At 41.3% G+C, this 27523-nt stretch overlaps 1 protein-coding gene across 1 annotated transcript; it reads left to right on the forward strand.

The window, feature by feature from the left end:
• zbtb47b (zinc finger and BTB domain containing 47b) lies at positions 1-27380 on the forward strand. The gene is made up of 6 exons (XM_056364079.1): positions 1-200; positions 14615-15988; positions 17853-18000; positions 18538-18653; positions 19676-19820; positions 20534-27380. Exons 1-6 carry the CDS (start codon positions 198-200, stop codon positions 20977-20979), a joined length of 2232 nt encoding a protein of 743 aa, XP_056220054.1. The 5' UTR covers positions 1-197; the 3' UTR covers positions 20980-27380.
• The last annotated feature ends 143 nt before the right edge of the window (positions 27381-27523 follow it).

The following is a 27523-nucleotide window of genomic DNA, read 5'->3' on the forward strand; positions in this document are numbered from 1 at the left end:
CACCAATTCCTTCTGCAAAAGCAGCCTCTGCATTTTTGTCTGTCTGAATGCTACAGCAGCACGGGGGGAAAAAGATTGTGGATAAGGCAAAAACTGAAGAAATGTGACAATCCAACGGTCATTTTCATGGCGAAGGGAAAACTGGTGCGAAAGGAGTTATTCTTGGACTCCTTTGAGCCTCGAAACGCTGGATCAAAATGGTAGGCTACAGAGGAGCGCTGCATTTTTGTTTATTTTTTTTGTCCCTATTTGATCTCTTGCAAATTTGAGCTACTTAGCAGGCCGATCAAACTTGCCACACTTCTGCCTTATTATGTGTTTGTACCACGGGCTGTCACTGGCGTATTTCGTGCTTTGTATCCTTTGCGGTGAAGTTTGTAACTTGCCGACATGGCACAAGTTGGAAATTGAAGCTGCTGAAAGAATGCAATGGCTACAATAGCTACATTGATGCGGAGAAGGAGTTAAATTCTTTCATATCAGGGCGCTTCTGCAAAAGCCTCAGGTCGTGACTGGTGCATATGTAGACAGGATGAGTGAAACTCAACTGCCCCCTTTTTTTCTCCAAGCCACACAGCCAGTGCAGGACAAGTTTGTCAGGCTTTGACATTCATGCATAAATTACAGAATCTGCTCAGTATAGTTGAACAGAAGAGTAGATGACACTCTTCTGGTCTCAATAACTTGAATGCAGGTGACACAGGTAGAGGTGAAACGGTCCTAGAGATGTAAAACATATCCATTTTGGCTGAAGCTGCATAGTACGAATAAATGCTAATGTAATTGTAGTGTTTGGTAGTAATAGTTTATTTGATAATGTTTAATTTTGTCTGTTGCATGAGGTCAGTCTCACTTTTACAGGCTAATATCCCTTGTCACTGTGGATAACTTGCATTTTTCCATGATGTTTTAAATCCTCCATCGGCAGATAAGATTAAGATTCTGTACAGACATACTGATAGAGTTAAGGAAGTCGAGGCAGATAGTGAGGCAGACAGTCAGCTCTGTCTCCAGGGTCATGTTAGGATGCCTCATTAGGAAAGCATGTGGAGCTTGATGCAGTGGTGGAGTAATCCCAGCGCGCGTTCACATCTGGAGGCTTGGGTTAATATCTGGGTCAGGTCACCGGGGTTAGCCCTGGTGCTCGCTGGGTGGCTTCTGGTGGGAGCAAAGAGGGAGTGAGAGGGTTTGGTTTTTGCTATGTTTTCCCTCTTTTTTTTCTGTTTGCTTTTTTTTTCTTTTTTCTTTTTTTTTTTTTTGAGCACATGAGAGTAAGCTGCGATAAACATAGTGCAAACTGTGCTTGGCAAATGTGCGAGTGATCAGAGGTAGTGTATCTTTTGACTGTTTTGGTAAACATGCCCCAGATAATTTCCGCAATTACTTAGTTGACATCAAAAGCGGATTAGTCTCAGCCAATTTTGTTTTTGTCAATAGCTTCAATTTTTAACCCCATCAATTCAGTTATTCATGGATGTCTGAATTGGGCCTGTGGGGTCAGGAGGCACCTGGACCAGAGTCTCTTATGAAGTGACTGTGTTTGAAAAGTACAAATAGCTGCAAAACAACCACAAACTGACACAAAATGAGTGAAAAGAGAGGAAAAATGACTAAAAAGAGATGCAAAACAACTACAAACAGGTGCCAAGTAAGTACAAAGAGATGCTAAAGAAGTACAAAATGAGTTCGACTTGGCACAAAATGACCCAAAGAGGAGAAAAGCGACCACAAAGAGACACAAAACGATGAAAAAATTGGCGCAAAATGACAACAAAGAGGGAGACAACAAGCACAGAGAGACGCAAGACAATATATAGATGCAAAATGACCACAAAGAGTCGCAAAAAGACCAGTGTCTCTCGCTATTATGTTGCAAAGGTGGGAGGCCTTTTACATGTGAGTGCCTAGGGGCTCATTGTCCCATAATCCACCCATGGCCTTATTCGAATTAAAATGATTGCATTTGTCTTTCTCTTAATTTTGGTGGAAAATGTAAATCTGTCTCAGTTCCATGACCATTAAAGATGTTTATACTGTACGTCTTGGCCGCCTGAAACAGTTTAATTTCAGTCAGCATTGTGAGGTCCTGAGTAGCTCCTTCTCTGTCCTCCTCACAGGGTGCTCTGAGTTTTACGTAACTGTCTATTCAGGGCATTCCTGCCCACCCTTGACTTTGAGGCTTCACTGTCTCTGGGTGCTAAGCGAGGAAACTGTCTTTAGTCCTTGTGACAAGTGCAGCCATTCCCGAGCCCCAGCAACAAACTTCAGCAGACATCTTCGGCCCCTGGTAGGAGGCCATTCTCCTTGGAAACTCGGGCCGTACTGTAGGTGCTGCTAATTTATGCCCCTGAGATAAAGAATAGTGGACAAGCTGCAGACAGCAAGGTCAAGCTCGCTGGGCTTATGTAAGGTTTCTTTTGTTGTTGTTGGTTCAAAATGGCACAAGTTGGTTTGAAGTAAGTCAGATTGTTTTTACCCTTTAAATAAATCCACAATTTTATTGTTTCCCAGCAGTGCCTGCCAGCATCGGTGTCTTTTCATGTGGGGAAAACAGTTACTCTAATTTAACCCCTATGGCACTTTTTAAAAAATGGCTTTGAACTCCATTATCAAAGAGGCCAAACAGCTTTTTCTTTTCGTACAGCTTGATATGAAGATTTCTATTAGCCTTTCATTGTCAGGCATTTGAAGATATTAAGAGAGTTTTAAAAAAGAGGGCCTTTCTAAAGAGTTCTTATAGCTTTTAGCTGAATTCAGGCCAGAGAGAGACTTAGGAGGAGCTTTAAAGCAGATGGGAATGAGTTTTCATGCTGTTTCCAGAGAATAGCCAAGCAGGAAAGCAGAGATTCTTGATCTGATAGTTACCACAAATATTTGTTCATACACACAGATTAACGTTTTGGTTTTATACTGGAATGACGTCCAGCTATCTGCCTAGATTTTTAAGCTCCTATCTGTGTTAGTGTTGCACAAATGTTACAAAGATTACGCACAGATCCATTTGAAAAATAAACTCAAATTCTTTAACCTCAAACTTATCACTTATTTGTTCAATTTCACTCTTTCTACAGGAATAGCTAGACATATTTGCGGAAACACACATTTGATTTCTTGCAGAGAGTTAGATAAGAAGATTGATACCGCTGTATGCTAAACATGAAGCTACAGCTAGCATCCGCTTAGCTTAGCATAAAGACTGGAAACAGGGGAGCTGCAGGTAACAAGGTCAGCTAGCACTTTATGTGCAGTTTGTTTACTTTGTACAAAAACCAAAGCGTAAAAACAATAGTTTGCTGTTTCGCAGGGTTTATGTGTTGGACTATTTTTTGGCTCTCCGCAGTTGCTGGGCAACCAGTGGAGACTCCAGGAAGTTACTGCTCCCAGTCTAGAAATGGTCTTATCCGGCACATTGCGTCCCATAAAACTACAAGTTGACATCCTGGCAGGTGTAGTTTTGATACCGTTCAACGAAACCACACTAGCCGCCCCCTGTTTACATTGCTTGTGCTAAGCTAGGCTAACCTGCTTCTGGCTCTGGCTTCATATTTACAGTACAGACGTTGGAGTGGTATCCATCGTCTCGTTTGACTCTCCATCAGAAAGCGAATAAACATATTCCCTAAAATGTCAAACTATTTCTTTAAGCTCATTATTCGACATTTCTCTGCCGTTCATTGATTGGTTGCAACTATAGAAAGCCGATGCTCCTCCTCTACCTCTTTTCATCCCCCGTCCTCTCTGACCTTCTCATCAAACATATCAACTGCCTCCACACAAACACAAACACAAACACAAACACACACACACACACACACACACACACACACACACACACAAACAAACACAGAAGGAGTATTGCCACACCAGAGAGATTCCTCTGATAAGGAGCTCTCTAGAGTCTTGTGTTAGCCTCTCCTCTCTTTGTGTCATGCTATGAAAGGGATAATGAAGATATCACAGTGTAATAGCCCACGGGTATGTCTGCACCTGCTCGCTGCCGCACATCAGTGATCTTTTGTCTCTAATAGATCATTTCAAAGGTGCATCTTTCACCCTTTGTGTCATGTATTTATGAGATTTTTTTCCCTTCACTGACTTTTATTTTGACACTCTTGTTTGCATTTTACAAATAGAAATATCTCTGTTTGTGCAACCCTCCAAACTCTATTGTGCCACAGGTATTTGGCATCACATCCCTGTATTTACTGATGAATCCGTGCACAGCAGGTGAGTGTGTGCGGGCCGCGTTGAGCACATGCGTGTGCGGCGCTGGCTTGGGAACAGTGTGTTATGACCCCAGCAGAGCGGTGGTGTGTGAAGCGTTGTAACGTGTGTGCGTGAGGAGGAGATGCCAGCACCACGGGCCCCTCTCTTGGCCAGGCTTCCTGACTCAGCGCTTCCTCTCCCAGCTCATTGGCCCAGACTCAAACTTCCTGGCAGAGCTTCAGTGCGAACGCTCTAACCTCATCGCTGCCCCCCCACCCACCCCACCCCCACTGTCCTCCCCCCGCTATACCCGCCTCCAGGCAGCTCCTTTGATTATCCAACCGCTCGTCATCTCAACTCCAGACGACCGGCGGTTGATGTCTTCTTTCAACATCACTTCTGATTGTCCAACACACACTCACACACACTGTCCTCAGCTTCACCAAACTGATAAAAACACAGTCGTCCAGTTTGTTCAAAGGACAACCCGGTAGAAAGGACTTTGCAAAATCATGCAGCCGAAGCAATCCTGCTCACGCTGTCAAATTTTAATGTACTGTACGTCGGCAAGATGCTGCTCAAGCTGTGTTCTCGTCCTTATTTTTGTTTGTGTATCCCAATTTCATGCTTGGGTAAACGCGTATCAGTTGTAGATTGGCTTGTCACCTGTGGTTGCATTAACATATAGATGGAAATGTATTTAAATCTAATGGTGAAAGCTGGTGTAGCTCCACCAGGGCAAGGCTGGGGCAAGTCCAAACTGGTAGATTAGTACAGGGAAAAGTCTGCAGTGTGGAGGGGAGATTGGATGTCTAGGATTAGAGCAGCACTAATGCTGATAATATTGTCTTTATTAATTGCAGCCAGCAGTGAATGCTGTGGTTAAGAAAGTTAAATGTTTTAATAGGCTGAGGGGAATAAAATAATTAGCTAAAGTGGTGGGAAAAAAAACTGAATAACCAGCAGCATATTTTAAAGTAATTTACGATTTGCCTTTTGCTATATCTAAAATTATCCAACTGTGCATTTTACCTTACGTCTCATTCAGTTTTCATGTGTTTAGGCAATTAAGGTTGTTGAGCTGAGTTGTATAGAGTTTATTTGACTTTTTCTCCTTTGATTTTAAAAATGTTCATCAGGGCCAGGGAGACAACTAACGATGATTTTAATTATTGATCAACTGATTATTTTGCCCACTAGAACAGCATTGCTGTGATTTGGTATTGCAATTCTGTAAAGTTTGGGCAACTTTATGGAAAAGGCTTTTAACGGTGACAGATTTCAAACTAAAGGGAAAAAATTCACGAGGTAGAGGTCTAGAAGTGCTGACTCAGCCCGGGATCCCAGGAATTACATTTGTACCGGCTCATTCCCTGCTGCACGATTCACGTCCAGTGCCAACGTCCTTTGGCAACGCAGGGAATTAATGTAACTAGGCAGAAAGTTTGGGCTTGTGGATGTGTGATATGAGTGTAGCTCATTTGATTTTCATGCAGGGAACCACATGCATATTCCATTACAAATCTGCAATTAACATCCACTCTGTTATGCTTCCACGTGGGTGACAACCAGGGCCAGAGGCATTATGTATTCGGGGTTGTACGTGTGTTCGTCCGTGCGTATGTAAGTACGTTTGTGCGTACCATGATGTGAAAGCAATATCTGAGTAATGTATTGAGGAAAATTTGGCACAAACACTCACTTAGACGGAAGGAGGAACTGATTTTACTTTGGTTGTCAAAGGTCGAGGTCACTGTGACCTCACAAAATCTGTTTTTGGCCAAAACTCAAAAATTCGAACACTAATTATGACACAATTTAACACAAATGTCTAATAGGATGAAGTGATTTAGTGATGACATTTCATATCTAAATGGTCAACTTCACTATGACATCATAATGTTCTGCAAAAATCATTTGGACAATTTTTTTTTGCTTAAAAAAAGACGACTAATCAAAATAGTTTCCAATGCATTTTCGGGACAATCAGAGTTTTTGTTCAACATTAAAGAAAATACAATTATTTGTTTTATTTGAGGTTTGATATATAGACAGATTGGTCTTTTCACATTACAGCTGTTTGATGATTTATGACAGTTCCACCAATCTGCATCACACGCGCCACTTGTTTACTGGATTATATAATCCCATAGACTAATACCACAAGGTGTAACTATCAGCCTTAATACCATTATTATCCGATAAACAGTGCCATCCCGGTCAGTATTAAACTCCACTATAATGTGGCCGTGCATGTGACTGTGGCGTGCGTGACCTCGGCAGTGAGTGTGCTGCCATCCGTCGCTGTGGCTCCCCCTTTAGTCATTGAACATTGATTTTTATTAGCATTTTTTTTTTTTTTTTTTTTATCATAGTGCTGTAATGATCACTGTGGGGCGTGTTAAAAGCAAGACCTTGTCACTTGTGCTATTACCAGACTGGCTCGTCTGTGCAAGAGCAACATGTTTGAAAACGGGATAATGTGAGTCCCATCACATTCAGATCCCCCTTTTCATCCTTCTGCATCAGCAGTGTCATCACGCACACCGAATTTCTTTATTTCCTGTTTACTGACGTGGGCACAAATGCATAATTATGATGCAGGTATGCATGCATAGGCGTTCGGTTCAGGGTTTGCAGGAATGTGGGCGGATGTGCTCGTGCATCTGCTACTGTATATGCTTACTCCTACCTCAAGGTCAGTGCTGGGTCTCTGTGCTGATTGGATTTAGAGAGAAAAGCAGGGAGTGCAGGCTGCAGACAGAGGAGAAATCTTCCACTAGACACATGGACGGATTATGAGACAACGGGCGACTGGGCATGTAAAAGGACCCCTGCCCCTCCTACATTGGCGAAAGACATCCACGCCGAAAGAGATGCATAACAATTACAAATGATGTTGCCATAATGTGGTTGCGTCTTGTTGTTTGTGGTCATTTTGTATCTTTGTGGTTGATTTTCGGTCAGTTTGCACTCCTTCGGTTGTTTCGTGCGACATTGTGGGCATTTGCGTCTCTTTGTCATAATTTTGCATCTCTATGTGGTTGATTTGTGTCCCCTTGTGGTCATTCTGTCTCTTTGTGGTCTATTTGCGTCTCTTTGTGGTTGTTTTGCATCTCTTTGAAGTTGTTTTGTGTCTGTTGTTATTTTGCTTCTCTTTGTAGAGTACAAGATCTGCGCCTCTTTGTGGTTGTTTTACGTTTCTTTGTGGTTGTTTTGCGTCTCTTTGATGTTGTTTTGCATCTCTTTGTAGTCCTTTTGATTTCCCTTTCCAGTAAAAAAAAAATGTTGACAGTGACTCTACAGTAAACACACAGTACAAGAGTGAGCTGCGGCCCAGGAGCCCAAGGTACTTGGTAGGCCCACTCAGTAATCCATCCACGACTAGACACAAACACTAAAATCAGGGAGACAACTTTGGCAAACTGCTTTCCAACTACGCCAGTCGTTTCCAGTCTCTATTCTAAACCAAATAACACCCTACACTTTTCAACTGCCGAATCAGAGTTCTCTTCTCTGGCTCAGCATCTCTGGGACTAAACCTGTCTGTTGTTTTGGCGTCAGCAGCGGGGGAAGGTCTGGTGAGCACACAGAGGACACAGTGTCAGTCATTACCCTGATGACTTTTTAATGGCTGTCTGATTAGACTCCGCCAGAAATGACATGCCCTTGTCCCGTTCGGTTTGCCTGTGTTTACGCGTGAGCTGATCAATTTCCCACCACGTAAAAAGCGCTCTGACGTTGCTGCGGGGCAAGACTTTGCTGTTGTAACGGGGTGATCTCTTTGCGGAGAGTTTGTATTCGGGCCTGTCATGCTCCGCTCTTGTCTGCACTGATGATGACTCAGGGATATGTGTGTGCGTGTAGGGGTGGACGCTGCTCTCCTACCATCTTCATACCAGTGAGTGAGATGAGGCCTGACACGGTGCCCACTCTCCTTCCTTCGGGTGTCAGTCACGCCGAGCCCCGCACCGGGCCCCTCAGCGGGAGGCCTCGCTGCTGCGTGTGCTCTTTACTGTAGGTTGAAGTGCTCTGTGGGTGGAAGTGGCAGAGCCCCCCCCCCCCCCCCCGACCGCCCCGCCTCCCCGCTGGGTGACAAGAGGACCAGGGCATGAGCTCATGGGATTGCTGCCTTCGTGAATGTGGATCCGATTTTCTTTTTGTTCCCTCATGGTCATTTCCAAGTGGAGAGACTTCACTGTGCATATGGACAGTTTGACGTTTGGCTGGTAGCAAGTTGCAATCGTTTGTTAATTCATTTAATGAGCATTTTTTGGCCTGAATGAGATTCGCAGAAGTCAGATTGAGATGAGAGAATTGCTTTGCAATACATTGTCGTATTGGTGGGACAGCGAAACTGAATCAGTAATGAGTCAAGTAATGATTATTTTCATTACGGATCAATCTTTTACTCCATTAATCACATAACTGTTTAGTCTATGATGTCAAAAAACAAAAAAAACATTGGACTAACCTAAAGCCTTTACTATAATGTAAAACGCAGATTCATTTTCTGTTGATAATCACAGGTTTTGTATCGAGCAAAAAATGCAAAACATCTGGGAAATTGTGATGGATTTTTTTTAACATTTGAGAGATTATTAATAATCAGGAAAATAATCAACAGGTTCATCAGTAACAGAAATACTCATTAGTTGCAGTCAAAGTGAGAACTGAAATTAACTGATGATCTTGAAGGTTAATTTTTTTTTAAACATGTAAATAGCACTTTGACAAAACAAATATTTCACAGTGGATTTGATGTTTTCAAAATCACACACAAACTTCTTAGTTTTTAATAAATTCCACTGAAATATAGATATAGATAAGATATGTACATTTTTATTCACACTAAATTTGTCACACTGGTGTGTTCCATACTAGATCTGATTTTGCATGTCTACTCATGCATGATGAGATATCAGCATCAATGTGAGCCACTGCATTCAGACTTGGTGGTAACTCATCCAAAATTCAAACCATTGAATTAATTGTAAGGTATTTATGTCACAATAGAAAACACTAATATATATTGTAGTATTCATTTTGTCCATATTCAACTGTAGTTACACTTACGCCAGTTGGAAAAGATAAAGAGGGTGATGTAAGAGGACACTGAGTTCAGTCTGAGCAGTCTGCAGGCAGACAGAGAGAAAGCTTTAACCCCCCGCAGTGTTTCCCCCCTGGGACTCCCTCCTGCCAGAATACAACCTGCCCCCCCTCGAACTATTGATGTGTCCATGACTCTGTGCTGTGCTCTGACATTGGCCCCCACTAATGGCTCAGTCTGTTCACTGGTCAGAAAGCAAACAAGACAGTCAAGGCAGATGTTGTTTAGTCCCCTGCTCATTAATCACTCATACAAACGTGTGTGCAAAATAGTGACGGGATTTGATTCCAGGAGGATGCCATGCACTCAGCTTTATTTTCACACAAGAAAAACATTTAGAAGGATGAATGTTTAAGACATTGTTCAGTTTTAGTAGTGCTACTGTCGAAGAGATTTACATGTGCTGCCCTAGCAGGAGGCCTCATTTTTACAGATAAGTGTCCACCTCATTACAGTGAACAGAGAGGGGAACATTTTAAAATGGCAGCTCAGCGGAGGTCACGGCACATTCACAATCTGTAGCCAAGCCTGCGCGGTGATGGAGATGCAGACTTTACAGAGTAGTAAATCGATATGATCATCCAGTGCAAAGGTGTTGGAGAGAAAGGGCATTCTCACCAGTGAAAGTCAAATTAGAAAGAGGGCTCTCATTCTCAGACTCGACTCCTGGCTCAGGTCCAGGAGTCGGAGCGCTGCCAAGTAGATACCACCGGCCCCTAACATGGCTGAGGCTGGGTGAGGATTCAACACTCACAAAACCTACTGCTTTAAAAAAATAAAAATAAAATAAAATCTACCTTTGATTGACACATTGACAGTGAGCTTGTTTTGCACCTCAGAGTCTGACCGTCACTGAAGATAACGAAAGAAAAACGGCCATTCAACAGCAATAATTAGTGAAAGTTTTTTCTCTCATGATTGATGTAGGCTTCTCTTGGGCCAAGCAGTAATCCTGTGCATCATCCATCACAGCTTCATCAAAACTGGATTAGCGGTGAAGTAGTTTCAGAGTTTGAAACTTTGAATTTTAATTAAAGCATTGCCATTAGGCTGATGAGGGACGTGTTTTTAAATGCCTGATTATCTTCCCAAAATGCATCATCCTTCCGCATTTGGGCAAATTTGACATCCGACACATACTTGAGTGAAACATTTTTTTTTTCCGCTTAAATGCCACAGCCCATTAGACCAGTTAAACAATTAATAGCTGGATTTGGTTTTGTATGAGTTGTCGCTTTTCAAAGTTTGAATGTTTGATATTTAATTACAGAGTCTCCATCTGGCCAATTAGTATAATTTTTGAATGGAAAATACAGTAAAACACGGCTAAGTCTTCAGCCTCGCTCACAGCTCTGTGACTATGAGGCTGTACTGAGCTAAAAATGCTAACATTAGCATGCTCGCAATGACTGTCAGCAGGTAAAATGTTCAGCACTTTATAGCTGCTTGGTAATTAGCACCAAATACTGCTGAGCCTGAGAGGAATCTCATTAGTTTTGCAGGTATTTGGTCATAAACCTAAGTATTGGGACAAAGAATAGTTCATTGTGATGATGGTATTAGAGGGAAAGTCAGGGAGTCACCAATTTCATTAGAATAAATTGTCTAGAAACCATGAATTCCTGTGCAAATTTTGTGCCAATTCATCCAGCAGACGGTGAGATATTGCACAGGATAAATGAATGCTTTGATTTCACACTAGCGTGGCTTCATCCCTCTGAGTTTTATCAGTTAGGAGATCAGTGATTCAGCAATGTTCACCTTTTACCATTTAAAGATTTAACCTTTAACAGAAAGTGCTGCATATAGACCACCAATGTAATGTCTTTTTTTTTTTTTTTTAACAATGCACCGTAAAGTCAATTTTATGGTCACAGTTTTCTCCTGTGGACTAAAAATGCAGAATAACAAAATAACATTTTTATTGGATTAAAACAACCTTGAGAGTTGTCTTGTGAAACAGGTCCTCCGAGGCCTCTGCAACGCAAGACGATCCCCTCCCACTGTTGTGTTTGGCAGATGATGAAATGATCTGCGTGGAAAGGGTGCACAGAGCTTTGATTGAAGCCCGTTTAAATGACACCTCTTGTTGGGTGCGTCGGTAATCCCCCCGCTGCGTGTTTGTCATGGGTCAGGCCAGATATGAATAATGTATTGGGGCGACATCTGACTGAGAGGCTGGTTAAAGGTGGCGCTCCCTCTAATGACAGCAAACAAGCTGTCTCCCTGACATTTCCACTGAAAGTGGGAGGTGGGGAGAAGGGGGGGGGGGGGGGGGGGGGTAATGACAGACAGGGATGGAGGGAGTTGGATGTGGTCTTTTCAATCCAAAGTACTCACTCAATTTGTTTGGCTACTGAATGTGATGAAATGTGACAAGACGGCTTCATCTTTGTTGCATATTGTGACAGACACAGCAGCTGCTTGGTAACTCCAACTGTTTGCTTTTGGATTAAATAGTTTTAAAGCATCTGTCGCTCCTCCACTGAAGGAAACCCCTCTATCATTCAGGTAAACTTTAAGAGCATTTAAATGTTTTTTGCTTCATTGTTTGGAAAGCAGCAACCTCAGCATTACGCAGTTACATACGTACCTTCATATATATTTTATGCCATTAAATATATATATATGTAGCTAATTAATGCAAACTCCTTGAGGCGGTTGAAAAGTCTCCAGCTGACATTTTAATGTTTCAATCTCACAAGTTTTAAAACAACAACCATGTAAAATAAATAAAAAATATAAATGATAATAATATAAAATAAAAAATTCGACATCCTCACCAGTTTATTTTTTTTATTTATAAAGATGTTTTCGCTCAAGGACAGTCTAGACATCTCAATCCCGAAGAGTTAGAGGAAAAAGTGTCCAGTTTTGTTTAAAGGAATATGAACCAGATCTATAACTTAAGGTAACTTGTCATGGACAAACCTTTACACCACTGTTGGTATCTTCTTTATTTTGACCCTGTTGATGTTTTGAATGTGCCGAAGCTCATTCTGTAGAATTTAATCTTTGTCTGGGTTTTTCCTATTTGAATCCCAGAAGAAGGAGAAGAAGAAGAAGCTGATCTTTATCACTGAAGGAGCATAACTTCCAGTCTGCAACTTATACTTGATCTGATTAAGGCTGCAGCATTTTGCCCTTGGGCGATGTCTCTAGCCTTGCACGGAGACAACCCGATCTCCACTCGTCTCTAGCTCCGAGTCCAATTTAGCATCTCAAAACTATGAATAAATCTAACACTCCATAATTGAATTCTTCAAACAGGCCAGATTTTCAAGGTTAGGCCTAAATGCAAATCCATTTTTCCGGTATGAACAATGAAAAGTTATTTTCATTGATCTTAAAGAGAAAATATGTTTGGCAGCAAGGAAAGGCAAATGTTTTTATTTTTATTTAAAGGACAATAACAGTCTTTGCAGTGTGATTCATACTCATTTAGAGTCTACAGTGTAGCTACAATATAAATGCCACAATAGTTATTATCCCAAACTAAATTATTAGTTTAATCACTTGCCCCTTTCTATTTTTTCTTTGTTGTTATGTCTGATAGATAGGGAAAAATAAGCACTGTGGAGATGTAATTATGGTTCACAGTTTCATCGTCTCCAGCAACATATCCGCCCCAAACCAGGCTCATATCAATACTCTTCCTTCTCTGCCTTCGAGAGACACCTAGAATGATAAATTCCATTAATTGTTTGGAGGGTTAGTTAGTATTTATTCAGCATGGTTTCCCTAATTATTTCTCTGGACGTGTTTTGTCTTGTGCATAATTCGCCGTTCCTCGGGGACAGTGTAGTGAGTGGGTGTGCTGAGAGAGCCGGCTAATGGGAGGGAGATGGCAATGAATACCAATGCTCAGGCCAGTCAGTCCTTGCAGAGACCAGACACTGTGTTTGTGTTTGTTGTTTGTGTGTGTGTGCGTGTGTGTGTGTGTGTGTGCTCGTGCGTGTGTGTTTGTGTGTACATTTCTGTTTTTTGTGCATGGTCACACATCGCATATATGTGTGTGTGTGTGTGTGTGTGTGTGTGTGTGTGTGTGTGTGTGTGTGTGTGTTTGCTCTGTTTGCTGCTCTGTCCCCACTCACATCCCGTCTGGATCGAAACCCTGCCCTTCCTGTGCTAAAATAAACCCACCTTGGGAAGTTGAGGACCTTGCACAGAGCGCTGAGTGTTACACCTTTTGATTTTTCATGCAGACTGCGACTTTGCGCAGTGCACGTAATCACAGTGAGCAAAATATCATAACTGCTCTAGGATCGAATTCATTTCAACATTATTTTTTATGTGAAATTACTTCAACTACTTTTTACTTTGAGCAGGAACATTTGACCAAAAACAAACAAGCAAATTAGTGTATGTGTAAGCATGTATGGCTGTAAATGTATTTTATCTAGTTTGGTGTTTATTTTCAAAGTAATATACACCACAGCATTGACCATTCAGGGATACCGCAAGAATGTCTCACCTGATATCATTTGCAGCGAACCTCCTTTGATGCGCTTTCTCAGTTCAACAAGAAAACACACACAAAAACACAAATAATAACACAATAAAAAATACCATAAAAAACCCAATGACCCACGGCTACATTCCTGATCCCTCTTCAAAAACGGTTTCACCTTGAGTTTTAAATGATCCCATTCATTATCCGTTTTGAGTTCTGTGGGTGAAGATATTGCACATATTGATCCCCGGACGAGGGAAGACCGTCGACTGTTTAATGAAATGATACTTCTCAGTTCCGCATTGATACACCCCGAGTTACTAGGACCCTGAGGGGTTTTATCGTGTCACCAGGCACCTTAAGAGCCTGATTATATATGTATTTATGGATCAGTTTAATGCGGAATCTAGTGAAATAATAGAATATTTAGTTGAGGAAACCAATCACAAACTCTGTTGGGTAGCTGTCTTGGAGCTTTTTATCCTGTCACATGATATTAAGCGGATGGAGTTTCCCCACTTGAATGTGCTAAATGACTTTTTTTGAGCACTTTAAGGGCTCCTTATCCATGTTGGCCTAAATGTACAATTCCATGACAAGCAGGTAAACTCCGTCTGCTGCGGGAAGATTATGTGATCTGATTGAAAGCTCCAGAACAGCTTTTAAATTATAAATAAATAAATAAACTAGAGTCAGCACATTTAGTTTGTTTGGCAGTGATGAGATCTGATAAGCTTCTAATCCACAATTTTAATTACTATAATATTTATTGCTGAATGATAATGAAGGCCTTTCTGTTTTAACCCTTTTCTCTGTCCCTCTCCCTCCATCACTTTCTGTTTCAGCTCATAGTGGAGAAGACCACAGACTTCCCCTCTGCTGAGTTCTCTCTGGTGGAGGATGTGGCTCTGCACTTCACCTGTTTGATGGACAGGCTGAATGAGCAGCGCCTCTTCCAGCCTGACCTGTGTGACGTCGACATAGTTCTGGTGCGTCAGCGCAGCACCTTCCCGGCCCACAAGGGCGTGCTGGCAGCCTACAGCCCTTTCTTCCACTCCCTTTTCGCCCAAAGCAAACAGCTGCGGCGGGTGGACCTGTCGTTGGACGCCCTGACCTCGCAGGGCCTGCAGCAAATCCTCAACTTCATCTACACCTCCAAACTGCTGGTGAGCAGCCGCACTGTCCGCGACGTGCTGAACGCGGCTACCCTGCTTCAGATGAGCGACATTGCAGCCTCCTGTCGCGACCTCATCAGCAGCCACTCGCTGAGAACCACCTGTGTAGATATGGCCAATCAGGAAGGGCTCGGCAGCAGTGACCCGGCTGCTGTAGCGATCCCCCCCAGCCAGCTGTACCGGGAGATCAAACAGGAGTCAGAGCTAGGCAGGGTGTACACAAGGGAGGGCAGCAGCCCATTTTCTGTTAGAGTGGAGGAGGCAGGAAAGACGCCCTCCCAGCAGAAGCAGTACTACCAGAAAGAGGAGGGGACAGGGGGCGGGGCTGGCACAGGTGCTTTGTGCAAAGTAGAAGGTAATGGGGAGGAGTCAAAGACAGCAGATAGCCACTCCTCCTTCAACAGAGATCAGATCATCGTTGAAGTCAACCTCAACAACCAGACCCTTAATGTGTCGAAGGGATCAGAGGGCAAATCGGCTACCACCACAGAGACAGCCACCATGTTTGGCCGTTGCCATGACAACCAGAGAGATTCAGAGGATGATGAGGAGAATGAGGCAGAGAATGATGATGCAGTTGAAGAAGATGAGGATGACCTGAAGAGGGGAGATATACTCGGGCAGAGCAGCGAGGAGGAAGATGAAGAAGAAGATGAAGAAGAGGAGGAGAACACCCTAAACATTCCAGGCTTGGAGCAGACGGCCATAATGGATCGACCTCGACGCGGCACCAGGGCCTTAGCCATGGCGGGAACCACAGCGTCCATGCGGCAGACACTGGCAGAGGCCACGCGGGCCAATCAGCGGCCGGGTGGGAAGAGGACTCTGGACGCAGAGGGCCTGGGCCAGAAGGTGAGGCTGGAGGAGAAGCAACATTTCCCGTGTAAGAAATGCCCTCGCGTCTTCAACAACCGCTGGTATCTGGAAAAGCACATGAACGTCACTCACAACCGCATGCAGATCTGCAATAACTGTGGGAAACGCTTCCTGCTGGAGAGCGAGCTGCTGCTGCATCAACAGACTGATTGTGAGAAGAGTATCCAGGTATGATGCAACATGATGATGAAAGCACCACACACCCTTCACACACACCCTTCACACACACCCTTCACACACCCCACACACACCCCACACACACCCCACACCCCACACACACCCTTCACACACCCCACACACACCCTTCACACACCCCACACACCCCACACACCCCACACACACACACCTTATTGTTTCCTCAACATTTACAGTTTCACGAAAGCTTTTAAAAAAATTTTTTATCTTAGCAGCAAAATCAAATTATTTCAATGAAATCACTGAAATCAGTTGATTTGATTTGTGGGATGAAGTAGATTTGTGCAATTTTTTTTTCCATAAAGTTCAACTTGTGTGAACTGACACACAAATTTGCTCAATTGACCAATATCAAGCCATCTCAACTGTGCCGATCTCTGAGGAAACGAAAAGCCAGAGTCCAAAATAAAGGGCGTCATTGTTGCTAATAGCTGTGTTGCACCATTCACCTCTCTATTTAACCCTCTTTCTGAGGGTAAACGGCTCCACTGAAGAGATGTGGTTCTGCAGACAGTTATAAGACAGAAGTCAGTAGCACAAATACATCTTTGTGAGAAAAAAAACAAAAAACAAACTGTGTGAACTTAGTGCTAAATGACAGTTAATGAGCTAATTCGCCAGTTAGGAAGCTTGTTAGCTCTGAGCACTTTTTCTCATCCTCGTCAATAAAACTCCTTATTGACTGAAATGATGTAAAACCCTGCGTACAAAATGCCGGGGGATGTAAACAGCCAAGTTCAAAGAAAATGGAAAGAAGCGAGTGATTGTGAGCGACTGTTCAGCCCCAGCTTACCAGCTACAGGCTCTTAGCAGTTAGCTAACAGCTAGCCCCGGGACTGGTCACTATGTCAACAAGCTTTTGGAACCGAATGTTTGTCGCAGATGAATTTCTTCTTTACCACTTTCTGGTGTGACTTGGATTCTACGGGTACAATTTAATTTCCTTACTATTTTCTGCCCTGGGTTTTGCCTCTGTGGCTATACACAGGCTGCCCTACCACACGATTGGTGGAACAAGTTGAGGCTGTGAACAGCCAGACACAAAGCTCTAAACACACTCCTGTGGGATGAAAAAAATATCTCACACCTCCTCCGCATGTTTTAGGGAAAACATTGAATTTATGTTCTGATTTAGAGGCACAATATAATAATTATAATATGTTCCTACAAAAGATAACCAAGGCTGTGTTTTGATTCAAGGATTATTATTTGGTTAAAGCAAGAGTCAATAGTGAAACAAAACATGGTTTTAGTTGGGTTATTAAAAATATTACACAGCTTTTCTCATTGTTCAAGCATCATTATTACGAGAGGAGCAGTGACCAGTTTTATTCTGTAAATGCAGGAATAATATGGTTTCATCTTGTATATGTCAATTTTATTTTATTGTTGGCTTCATTATGCCAACCTCACTCCTAACACAAATGTGTGCTCTTTGTTGTACAAGTAGTTTCAGCTTTTAAAGTATGATTTAGTCACTAATTACAATATGCACAGTTGCAATCATGTAAATATATTGAAATTGATCAGAGTCACTTACTCAGTCAACTGGCAGTCAGTAATAATAAATTCTCCGTACCTCCACTATTACCCCTCTGCACTGAGCAGCTGGACTCCTGCTGTGGTTCTGAAGATCATTTGCCGCTTTAATCTTCTGACTCTAATTGCTTTTCTTTTTTCTTTTTTTTCAAACAGTGCACACTCAAGTACCTGTGTGAGCACACACACCTGGATTGTATTTCTAAAGACTATTCCAGATAATGACTCTCTTCATATCTCATGCACAAATAGCTCCAGTGCTAACTGTATTTTTGCGCTCTCCTCTGCTTTGTGTAAGTGCGTGACGTGTGGCAAGGCCTTCAAGAAGCTGTGGTCGTTACATGAGCACAACAAGATCGTCCATGGCTACGCTGAGAAGAAGTTCTCCTGCGAGATCTGTGAGAAGAAGTTTTACACCATGGCTCATGTCAGGAAGCACATGGTCGGTGAGTGGCGGTGATATCAGCGATTCTGGTTGGTCACTTGGTTCCCGTGTGTTACTTTAGGCTTCCTTTGCTACATCCCACTGATTGTTGTGCAGGATTTGTTTTGGGTGTTGCTTTCCTTTTCCACTTTTTGGGGAGATAAGCATCTTATTTCCCAAGCGGTCTTACCTCATTATTCGTGTCCATCCATGTTTCTACAACTGAGAGTTAGTATCAAGTATGGTATGTCACTGAGTCCTATTTATTATTTCTACTGAAGGAGTGACTTGAGGGTGGAAACTTCAGAGGAAATGGCTTATTTACTGACGAAGACACATCCATAGTCCTAAGCACCGTAATTAGCCAATGACAAAGCATCTCACTGCTGTGCTGTTTTAGGGAAGCAGCTTGCTTATTTGTCCTCCTGCTGCTATTTGATGTTTAGTGGATCAATATTAAATACCATTCACTGATCTTGTACTGTGTGTGTGTGTGTGTGTGTGTGTGTGTGTGTGTGTGTGTGTGTGTGTGTGTGTGTGTGTGTGTGTGTGTGTGTAGCCCATACGAAGGATATGCCGTTCACCTGTGAGACGTGTGGGAAGTCGTTCAAGCGCAGCATGTCCCTGAAGGTTCATTCTCTGCAACACTCGGGAGAGAAACCCTTCAAGTGTGAGGTTTGAGCTCCTTTTATACGCTGCTGTTCTCCAATTCACTCACATGAAGAGTTTCGCTCCAAACTGTCACATCCACCAGTTTTAAAAAAACCTGTAATTTGTCAAATTATTGGTCTTTGGGTTGTAATTAGCATCATATTTGTGTCTATGGCCTTTGCTTATGAAATGGGGGGATGGATCCAGATGTGCTGATCCAAACAGGTCAAAGTAAAAAACATTATCATTATTAGCTCACTTTATATACAGGGAATCTCACTAGGCAGTTAAACTGTCAATATTGATCGGTTTCTGGCATCATTGTCACTACACACCACACTACCTTGTGAATGTGGCTTTAGTTTTTTGCCGGATTCATGTGACCTGGGAACGTTTGATAGAATAACCTCACTGCTTGAAAGAATAGTGTGACATTGTGTGGTTAGCCTAGCATAAAGGCCGGAAACAGAGGGAAACAGCTGGCTTTGTCCAACGGTTGAAAGATGTGCCAACCGTCTCCTGGCTGTAGCTTCGTATTTACAGATATGAGAGCGGTATTAATCCTCTCATCTAACTCTCTGCAAGCGGAAAGTATTTCCAAAAAATGTTGAACTATTCATTTGAAGCAAAGACTTTGAAATGTTCTCGTGTTCTGAGCGATTTAAAGGTTTGAAACTCACATGACACATGTTTTCTGAACAGTGTGAATGCTTATGAAATTGGAGTGATTTTCACATTTTATAGTTATATAACTCAACATGTGTAATACCCATAGTACGGTTTAAATTTCACAGCAAGGCCAAAAATAAGCAGCGGTGACCCAGCAATACATTTTATTTTAATAGTGAAATCTATCAGAATGTGTCTTGCAGAGCTTCTCATAGCTAAGACTCAAAATAAATTTGTCCCAAAAGAGACTCACATTTCTGAATGTCATCTGTTTCTTGCAATTTAATTTGCACTCCAACTGTAATACCATTCATCATGTGCTCTTTTGACTACCAGTTCTAACAATTTTGCAAACTGTTCACTGTGTGCCATTTCAGAACTGTAGTGAGCGCTTCCAGTATAAATACCAGCTGCGCTCCCACATGAGCATCCACATTGGACACAAGCAGTTTATGTGCCAGTGGTGCGGAAAGGACTTCAACATGAAGCAGTACTTCGACGAACACATGAAGACACACACTGGTGACTCACCTCTTGTAGTACTTTTTCTTATCTTTGAGAGTTCGTTGATGCTGAATCACAATAGAGCGACGTATGCCTTAAACTGGCATTCACAGATTTATTTTTTTTTTTTTAATTAAGACAATGGAAACAAGCTTATTAGCATATTTCCACCATGTGAAACTGACATGGCAAGTTTGTTTGCAACAGTTGCTTATTTAAACATCCAGCATCGTTTGAAGTTGTGTTTTTGCCACCCAGTGAATGTAAATACAAAATTCACCCTCCTTTTAGCTCCTTTTTTGGTCTCTACCAACTCCTGAGAGAAATGTTTGGCTCTTTAGCTGCTAAAAGCTTCACTTTTCACCAGCTAGTTTCTAACTTTATACGTCTGCCTTTGGAAGTGTACTGTGTGGTTTTTAGTGCTTATATTGCAGAAAACAGTTGCCTGCTGCAGCAGTTTGTGGTGAGTTTGAATCAAAACAGTAAAACGTCTGACCATAAACAGTCAGCTGAAAGATGCTAAAACACACCACAGAGCTGACAGACTCTGGGCTTAGGTGATCATTTTCTCTGGATTCGTCAATATAACCAATCCCTGTCACAATACACCTACTCATTTGATCCATTGTTGATATAAAAATATTGATTATAGCAACTTTTAGATTTTATGCTGTGTTGAAAATGTATTAGGAAGTTGTGTTTTTCAGCTCTTTGCGTTCCTCTCTCTGCAGGAGAGAAGCCGTACATCTGTGAGATCTGTGGGAAAAGCTTCACGAGCCGGCCCAACATGAAGCGCCACCGCCGCACCCACACTGGAGAAAAGCCGTACCCCTGCGAGGTGTGCGGCCAGCGCTTTCGCTTCTCCAACATGCTCAAGGCCCACAGGGAGAAATGCTTCCGTGTCAGCAACCCCATGGTTACAGACGGCAACGACCCCCTCGGCCTCGACCAGCCCCTGGCCTCGCCTGCCGTGGACTCTTCCGGTCAGGTCCAACTGGGGACAGTGCTTCCCGCTACGTCTGTGACCACACCCGCTGCTGCCTCTAGCCCCCACCCCCTCCATGGCACCCAGTTGTCTCTCCCACTGCTGCACCCCATGGGGGGGCTGCCTCCCACTCCTCATTTACCCCCACCACCTCCCCTGTTCTCTGCCGGTAGGATGAACTCCAACAACTAACAAATCTCTCTAGCATTGAAAGCACTTTGTTATTTTTGTTTTACCGTTTTTCTTTGAGCTTTTACGAGGACTCAGCGGGAAAAGTGATGTACCTCAGTGACATTTACACCGAGGGGAAAAACTGATTGAAGGCTACATGGAGGCCTCCAAAAAAAAAAACACATACACCTACCACAATAAGAGAGTTATTTTTTACTCTGTTGAATACAATAGATAACCTCAGTGTCCAGTAGGACGTGTCGTCATCACTCTTCTCGTGAATTTCATAACTCTGTCCTGGTTTCATTTGGGATTTTCTGACACCACACACATCTCTCCAGAGCCTTGCACAATGCATTGATTGTAGCATCTTTTACAAAGTGGGACGAAGCGTTTCCTAAATCCTCACTCATACGGGGTTCATCGGTCAAGTGAGAACCACATCATAATGAGAAAAAATGTTTTATTTTCCGTTCTCTGCCAAGATGTAGCGAGTGGTTCTGGTTCCTACCCAGCAATAACCAAATGCTGATTTGTCTTTGAGCATATACATGTATATGGCATTGCCAATAACCAAATCCTGTTAGCTCACCTGCTATAGTTAGGTAATGTTATACAGCATTTATAATCGATCCTGCACCTTACATTTAACTCTAGTGATATTTAAAATGTACTCCTAATTGTCTTCGTTTTTATAATTGTGATAGTGTGTAATTCGTGGCACGTTAACGTCAATTTATAAGGACTTAAGAGAAGTTGTGATGCGTGGAGAGTCGACAGTGCAATGCAGTATGTGCGCGTGTGTGTGTGTGTGTGTGTGTGAGTGAGAGAGAGAGAGAGTGTGTCAGATGTAAAGCAGATATGGGAGGTGAGAGCACTCAGATCTACATTTAGCTAATTAACGCGTGAGCTTCCCCAAATCAGGAGATGGAGTAAATTGCTGACTCTCATCGTTTGCTTACATTAAGCAAGCGCGCTCCTCTCCTGTAGATCTGGCTTTGAAACGATATGGCACTTTTCTGTGACTTGTTAGTAAAAACCTAATGTACTCAGACCTACAGTATATATGTAGGGTTAATTCTAATATTAGTGTTAACTTACAGCTCATTTCCCGATTAAACCCAATCTGTGTAATTAGTTTGCAGAATACCAACCGTGTAGGAATAATAATATTCACAAAACCCTGCTTATGTAGCTCATTAAGTGTGCACATTTCGTCATGATGTATATTGTGAAATGCTAAACGTTATATTCCAATCTCCGAAATAGCACTGAGAGTGATTACTTTTGGCACAACAGAGCTCATCACTAAAAAAAAAAAGCTCCCAAACGTTACATCATTATTTCTGTTCAAACTCGTATACAGTGACCTGGACATGCAAAATAATGTGGTGTAATACAAAAAAAAAAAAAAATAGTGGCTCTATGTGCACTTTTGACTTTTTGACCGTCTTAAAGGAATAATTCCACATTTTATGAAATTCGCTTGTTTGCTTTTGCAGAGAGATTAGAAGGTAGATACCAATTTCATACCTGGCCATCAAATATGAAACTACATATTAGTTTAGCCTATCAAAAAAACTGGAAACAGAGCTAACCAGCTGCAACTAGCTTAGCTTAGCATAAAGACAGCTAGCCTATCTCTGTCCAAAGGTAACAAAATCAATGTACCAACACCTTTTTAAAGATCCCAAATTAACTGGTTATACCTTGTTTGTTTAATCCATTTAAAACTGACAATTTTTGATTTTACAGCGCTGTGCCTTCTTGGTTGTCCACTAATTGTCGCTTTTACACTACAGTTTTTGTACAGCTTAAACAAAAAACGATATAACTTTGTTAACTTTAGAATTGCTGGTAGTTTACCTTTGAAGTGAGCCATGCTAGCTGTTTCCTCCTGTTTCGAGTCCTTGTGCTAAGGTAAGCTAATCGGTTGGTAGCTGTATCTTAACATCAAATGGACAGACATGAGAGTGGTATCAATCTTCTCATCTTACTCTCAACAAGAAAGCAAATATACATAATTCCCAAAATGTCAACGTGTTATTGAAATCTGACATTTAAATCGGTTTCTTATCCAAAAAGAGTCTCTGTGCACTATCGATGCACTCCCGCTCACTTTATCTATAGCTAGCCTACTTGTAGTGTAGCATTAACCTGTAAATACTGTTAAGATGTGTTTCTTCCTTGTGATTAATTCCTCATGTTTACATTGGGAGAGTCAGTTGAATGTGCCCCTGCGTGTCTTGGCTGGTGGTAGCGGAAGTTGGAATTTGTGGATTAAGCTTTTGTAATTGTAATAAGCTGTTGATTGTTTTATTTAAAAAGACAGATTTAAGCACCTTAGTGTAGTCTTATGTCTTAGCCCACCCCTGTTAAATGTATTTCTTAAACTGCCATGGTTAAATCATTAGGGCCACATCACATGTTATTTGGTAATGGTACGTTTTAATTTTTTTTTTCTATTTTGATTTGCTGCTTTTTGTACAGAGTCCAGTTTGAGACTGCCCTTTTTAAATGAAAAGTGTAGAGCTGTTGAATTTGTTGGCTGTGATAAATCCAATTTAGCCTTACTGGACAGTGAGCTCCAGGTTTCAGAAACGAGCTACAATCTAGATATTTTGAGCAACTTGAGAAGGTAAATGCCAACATTTTATACCCATCTCAAGTCTGATCTTGTCATTGGTAGATGGGGACAACAGGCTGTTGACACAGACGGGGATAAATGCAACCTGTCAATGTCACACAAACATAAGGACTGTTGCTCTCTTGTGGCAACTCAGTAAACTGCACTCTGTAAGCAATCCTACTCTAAAGAAAGAGAATAGCCTCCCTCGGAGTTCATTATCACTCATAGTCATCATTGGAGAAACCCATAGTTATTTGGGATCGTAAAAAAAGGCTGAAGATCCACTTACCACTTCACTGTTTCGAGAAGCACTAGCCCAAGAGACAATACTGAATTACTGTGGTTATAGCTTGTGTGTTTGCCTTATACTTGGAGGGATTTGAATGTTTTTGCGTTATGGATAGTGATAGTAGCTGACAGTAAAGGAGGAGGGATAGTAGTTATTACTACTGATTTATGCACTTTGATTGCCACACTAGCCCATAATGGGGACATGTATGCAGATTTAAGAAGGAAAAATAGAAAGCAGAGATGTGTAACGGTAGAGAAATCTAAATCCAACAACACAGGTTTTAAGTGACAACATTTACAAATCACAGTGATTTTCTCTGCGTTGTTTGTTTCAAACCGATCAGAAGATGCGGTTAGTAAGTTGCAGAAGCGGCAGACCTGGACCTGACTTGTGCTTTAGAATAACTTTAGTGGATCATTGGCTGTGGTGTGGCATCCCGCACACTGAGGACAACTCAGCTGTGAGCAGTCAGTTATGTGTAACCCTGCACCTAAACTGGTGTTTCTGTGTTTCAGTCTGCCTGTTTTGCTATTGTGCTGCTCTTTGACAAGTATTTGTGTCTCCTCCCTGAGGGTGCATTCAGTACTCCTACGGTTGTTTCCGGTTTTGTTTGTTCCCTGATCACTATCATAATCAAGAAAAAATTTGAGGTCTTACCAGTTTGCTCCTATTGAAGGAGCTTAATATGTGACTGTTATATTTCATGCTATGAGAAAATGTAAAGGAAGGCATCAGCTGCATAATTGATTAATGATAAAGATATCCATTACTGCGAGCACTTTATACTCCGGGTCAGCTAGTTGAGTTTGAAGGCTGATACAGTAGCAGTTATTTGAATCAAAATCTGCTGATGATAGGTGTTTATTCGTTTGTTTGTTTGTTTGTTTTTTTTGTTTTGTTTTTTTTTATATTTCCATGGCAGAAGATTATAGGAAATTAGAAAAATGCAGCTTCTGCCAGAATTTTGTTCTTGGCAGGGGTTCAGTCCTCTGAAACAGCATTTCAACCGAAGGGATGACAAAACTGTTTGTTCAGACCCTGCAAAAATAATAAGTCCTACTGTCTGTACCTGCTCGGAATCAGATCACAATAATGTTATACTAGAATGTATTTAAGTTACTGGCTTCCAAATCAGTGCAGTATTAATCAGTTGCTGTTATGATAAATCAAACAAACAAGTGTAATGTAAAAAACAAAATGATTTGGCTTATCCCACTTTACACACTATATTACATATATAGTGCATGACACGGTATCCATAGAAGGTTTAGAGACTGACTTGGCTGTGAAAGTTTAAATCTACCCTAGAGAGCAGAATTTGCATGTTAATCCTTTGTCTTGGATTATTTAGCCTAGCAAATAAGTCTTCCCGAAATCCATCTGCAAAGAAGACAAAACCCATCTGTGACATCATCAAGGTAATGTTTATAGGGACCCTTAAAGCACCCGAATCCTGAAAAAGAAACTCAACAAATCCTTTTTTGTTGAAGTGTATTTTTTAATTTAGTCTTTTAAAGTTAAATGGCAGTAAAGTCGAGATTCTAGTAAGTGAGAGGGAATATTTTGCACAGTGTTTAGGAGTCCTATATTCTAGACATGTAGGTTTTCTATCTTTTAATTAGCCAAATTCTCCTTTACTAAGGCTAGCAGCCAAAGGCTTGTATTAGATTTGGCAAAGGTGGACCTGCTCTTGTCCTCAAATGAGAGTTTGCCAGTGATGGTAAGTGGGTGCCTAGACACCGCCGTAGTGACTGTGCATTCTGAATTGCACCCAAGGCAAATGTTTGTCACATAATGAAGCATTAAGAACGGCAGTTGTTTCAAAGCAGAGAGTGCTCATGAGATTGCAAAGCTGAGTCTCCGCTGGGACTTGTAATTTTTAGTGTGTGTCCAAAAGGATTTGGTTCTGTGGCCTTCAGCTTCCAAGAAAACTGGAATATGACTATCTGACTTTCATAGCATTTACTAAAGTGTCAAGAAGATGGTGGGGGGGGGGGGAAGCTTTGTATATATGTAAGAATTTGATGAAATGTTACTTTATTGAGGAAGAAAAAAGTTTTACTTTTTTTTTTTTTTTAAGACAATGGAGGAGTTTTGTTTTTTTTTTGTTTGTTTATTTGTTTTTCCATTATCCCGTATTTTGGGCAAAGTTATGGAGATCCAAAACTGACAAAAGGTTATCAGACAAGTCATAAATATAATACGTTAATAAACTATATTGTTAGTTCAATGATTAAAATGGAGTGTAAAAAGTAGAGCGGCAATTTGTCCATTGACAATAAAAATAATCTGCAACTATTTTTGATAATTGATTAATGGCTTTGAATCTTTTTCTCTTGCGAAAGCGTGGCAGTCTTCTTCTTCTGTGGTAGTAAACTGTATCTTTGGCTTTTAGACTGTTGGCTAGACAAAACAGCACATTTGAAGACATCACTGTGTTTGCTGGGCATTTTTTACCTTTTCCTGAAACTTTATAGACAAACTAATCCTATTGATCAAGAAAATAATAAACAAATCAATCTATATTGAGATTAATTAATCACAGACCTAGTAAAAAGAAACTTTTTTTTTAACTTAAATCAGTTGGTTAAAAAGCCGAAAGCTACATGTAAATTTAAGTATAAATTGTAAGACATAAAATGTAAAGGATATCACATGAGGTCTGAGATTTACATTCGTTGTTGTTTTTGCTTAAAGATGAAGTTAAAATGAGCATAAGAACAATGTGTCTGTGACTTTCTAATTAGCATTACCTAACTAGCATCAAACTAAAAGCTAAAATGCTTTAGCTACTGCTGTACAGAGATATTATTGAATGCAGTAGAATATACAGTATAGATGATGATATCAGCTGATTGGCGGTAAAAGCATAAAGCTTTATATTTCTTTTTTTGCACTCAATTTAGATAATTTAACTAACTGAACTATGTATTTTTGTGTTTCTGACTCGTCTGAAAATATTTGACTATATTTTGTCAGTTGTTGGGCTGATAAAAGAACATGAAATTGGAAAGAAGTGTTGTTGGCCATTTTGCATGTGAAAGTTTGGTTACCTGGTCTAACAAATTTGCTCGATGGTGACTTTTCCCCTTCTTGGGCAAAGGTATATGTGACGATTACCGTAGGTACCAATGCCGTAGTCAATTCAAAGATGTATTATCCACGTACCCCTCTACATTTCCCATACTTACTCATTTTGCAGCTGTGTTAAAGAAATCATACTGTGTACTGTTATTTGCTGATTCTACTTTATAATGTAAACACTATGTCTTAGTTAACTCTGGTGTACAAAGACCATGTGTAGGCAGTAGTTGTCAAGTTCAGCTATATTAAAATACTAAAAACAGTACAAGGACAATAGTGTCTAGAGGTGCTAATAACATTAGACTGTATTTTCTGTCTTTTATTGTATTATTGACTAGTGTCTACCATCTGTAACACAGCAGAACGTAATGAAATCATTTCAATATTAAACAGTATAGATATATTATTGAAAACGGAGATGTGTGCTGTGTCTTTGTCTCTGCACAGACAAACTGAAATTGTTTTTTTGAACAGTGTCATGTTTCAGTCAGACTGTCTGTGACTTTGCTGCCATCTGTTGGGAAATACACAACTACTTGTCAGCACATTTTACATGATTA

The sequence above is a fragment of the Seriola aureovittata genome, chromosome 20, assembly GCF_021018895.1.
Source record: "Seriola aureovittata isolate HTS-2021-v1 ecotype China chromosome 20, ASM2101889v1, whole genome shotgun sequence".
NCBI lineage: Eukaryota > Metazoa > Chordata > Actinopteri > Carangiformes > Carangidae > Seriola > Seriola aureovittata.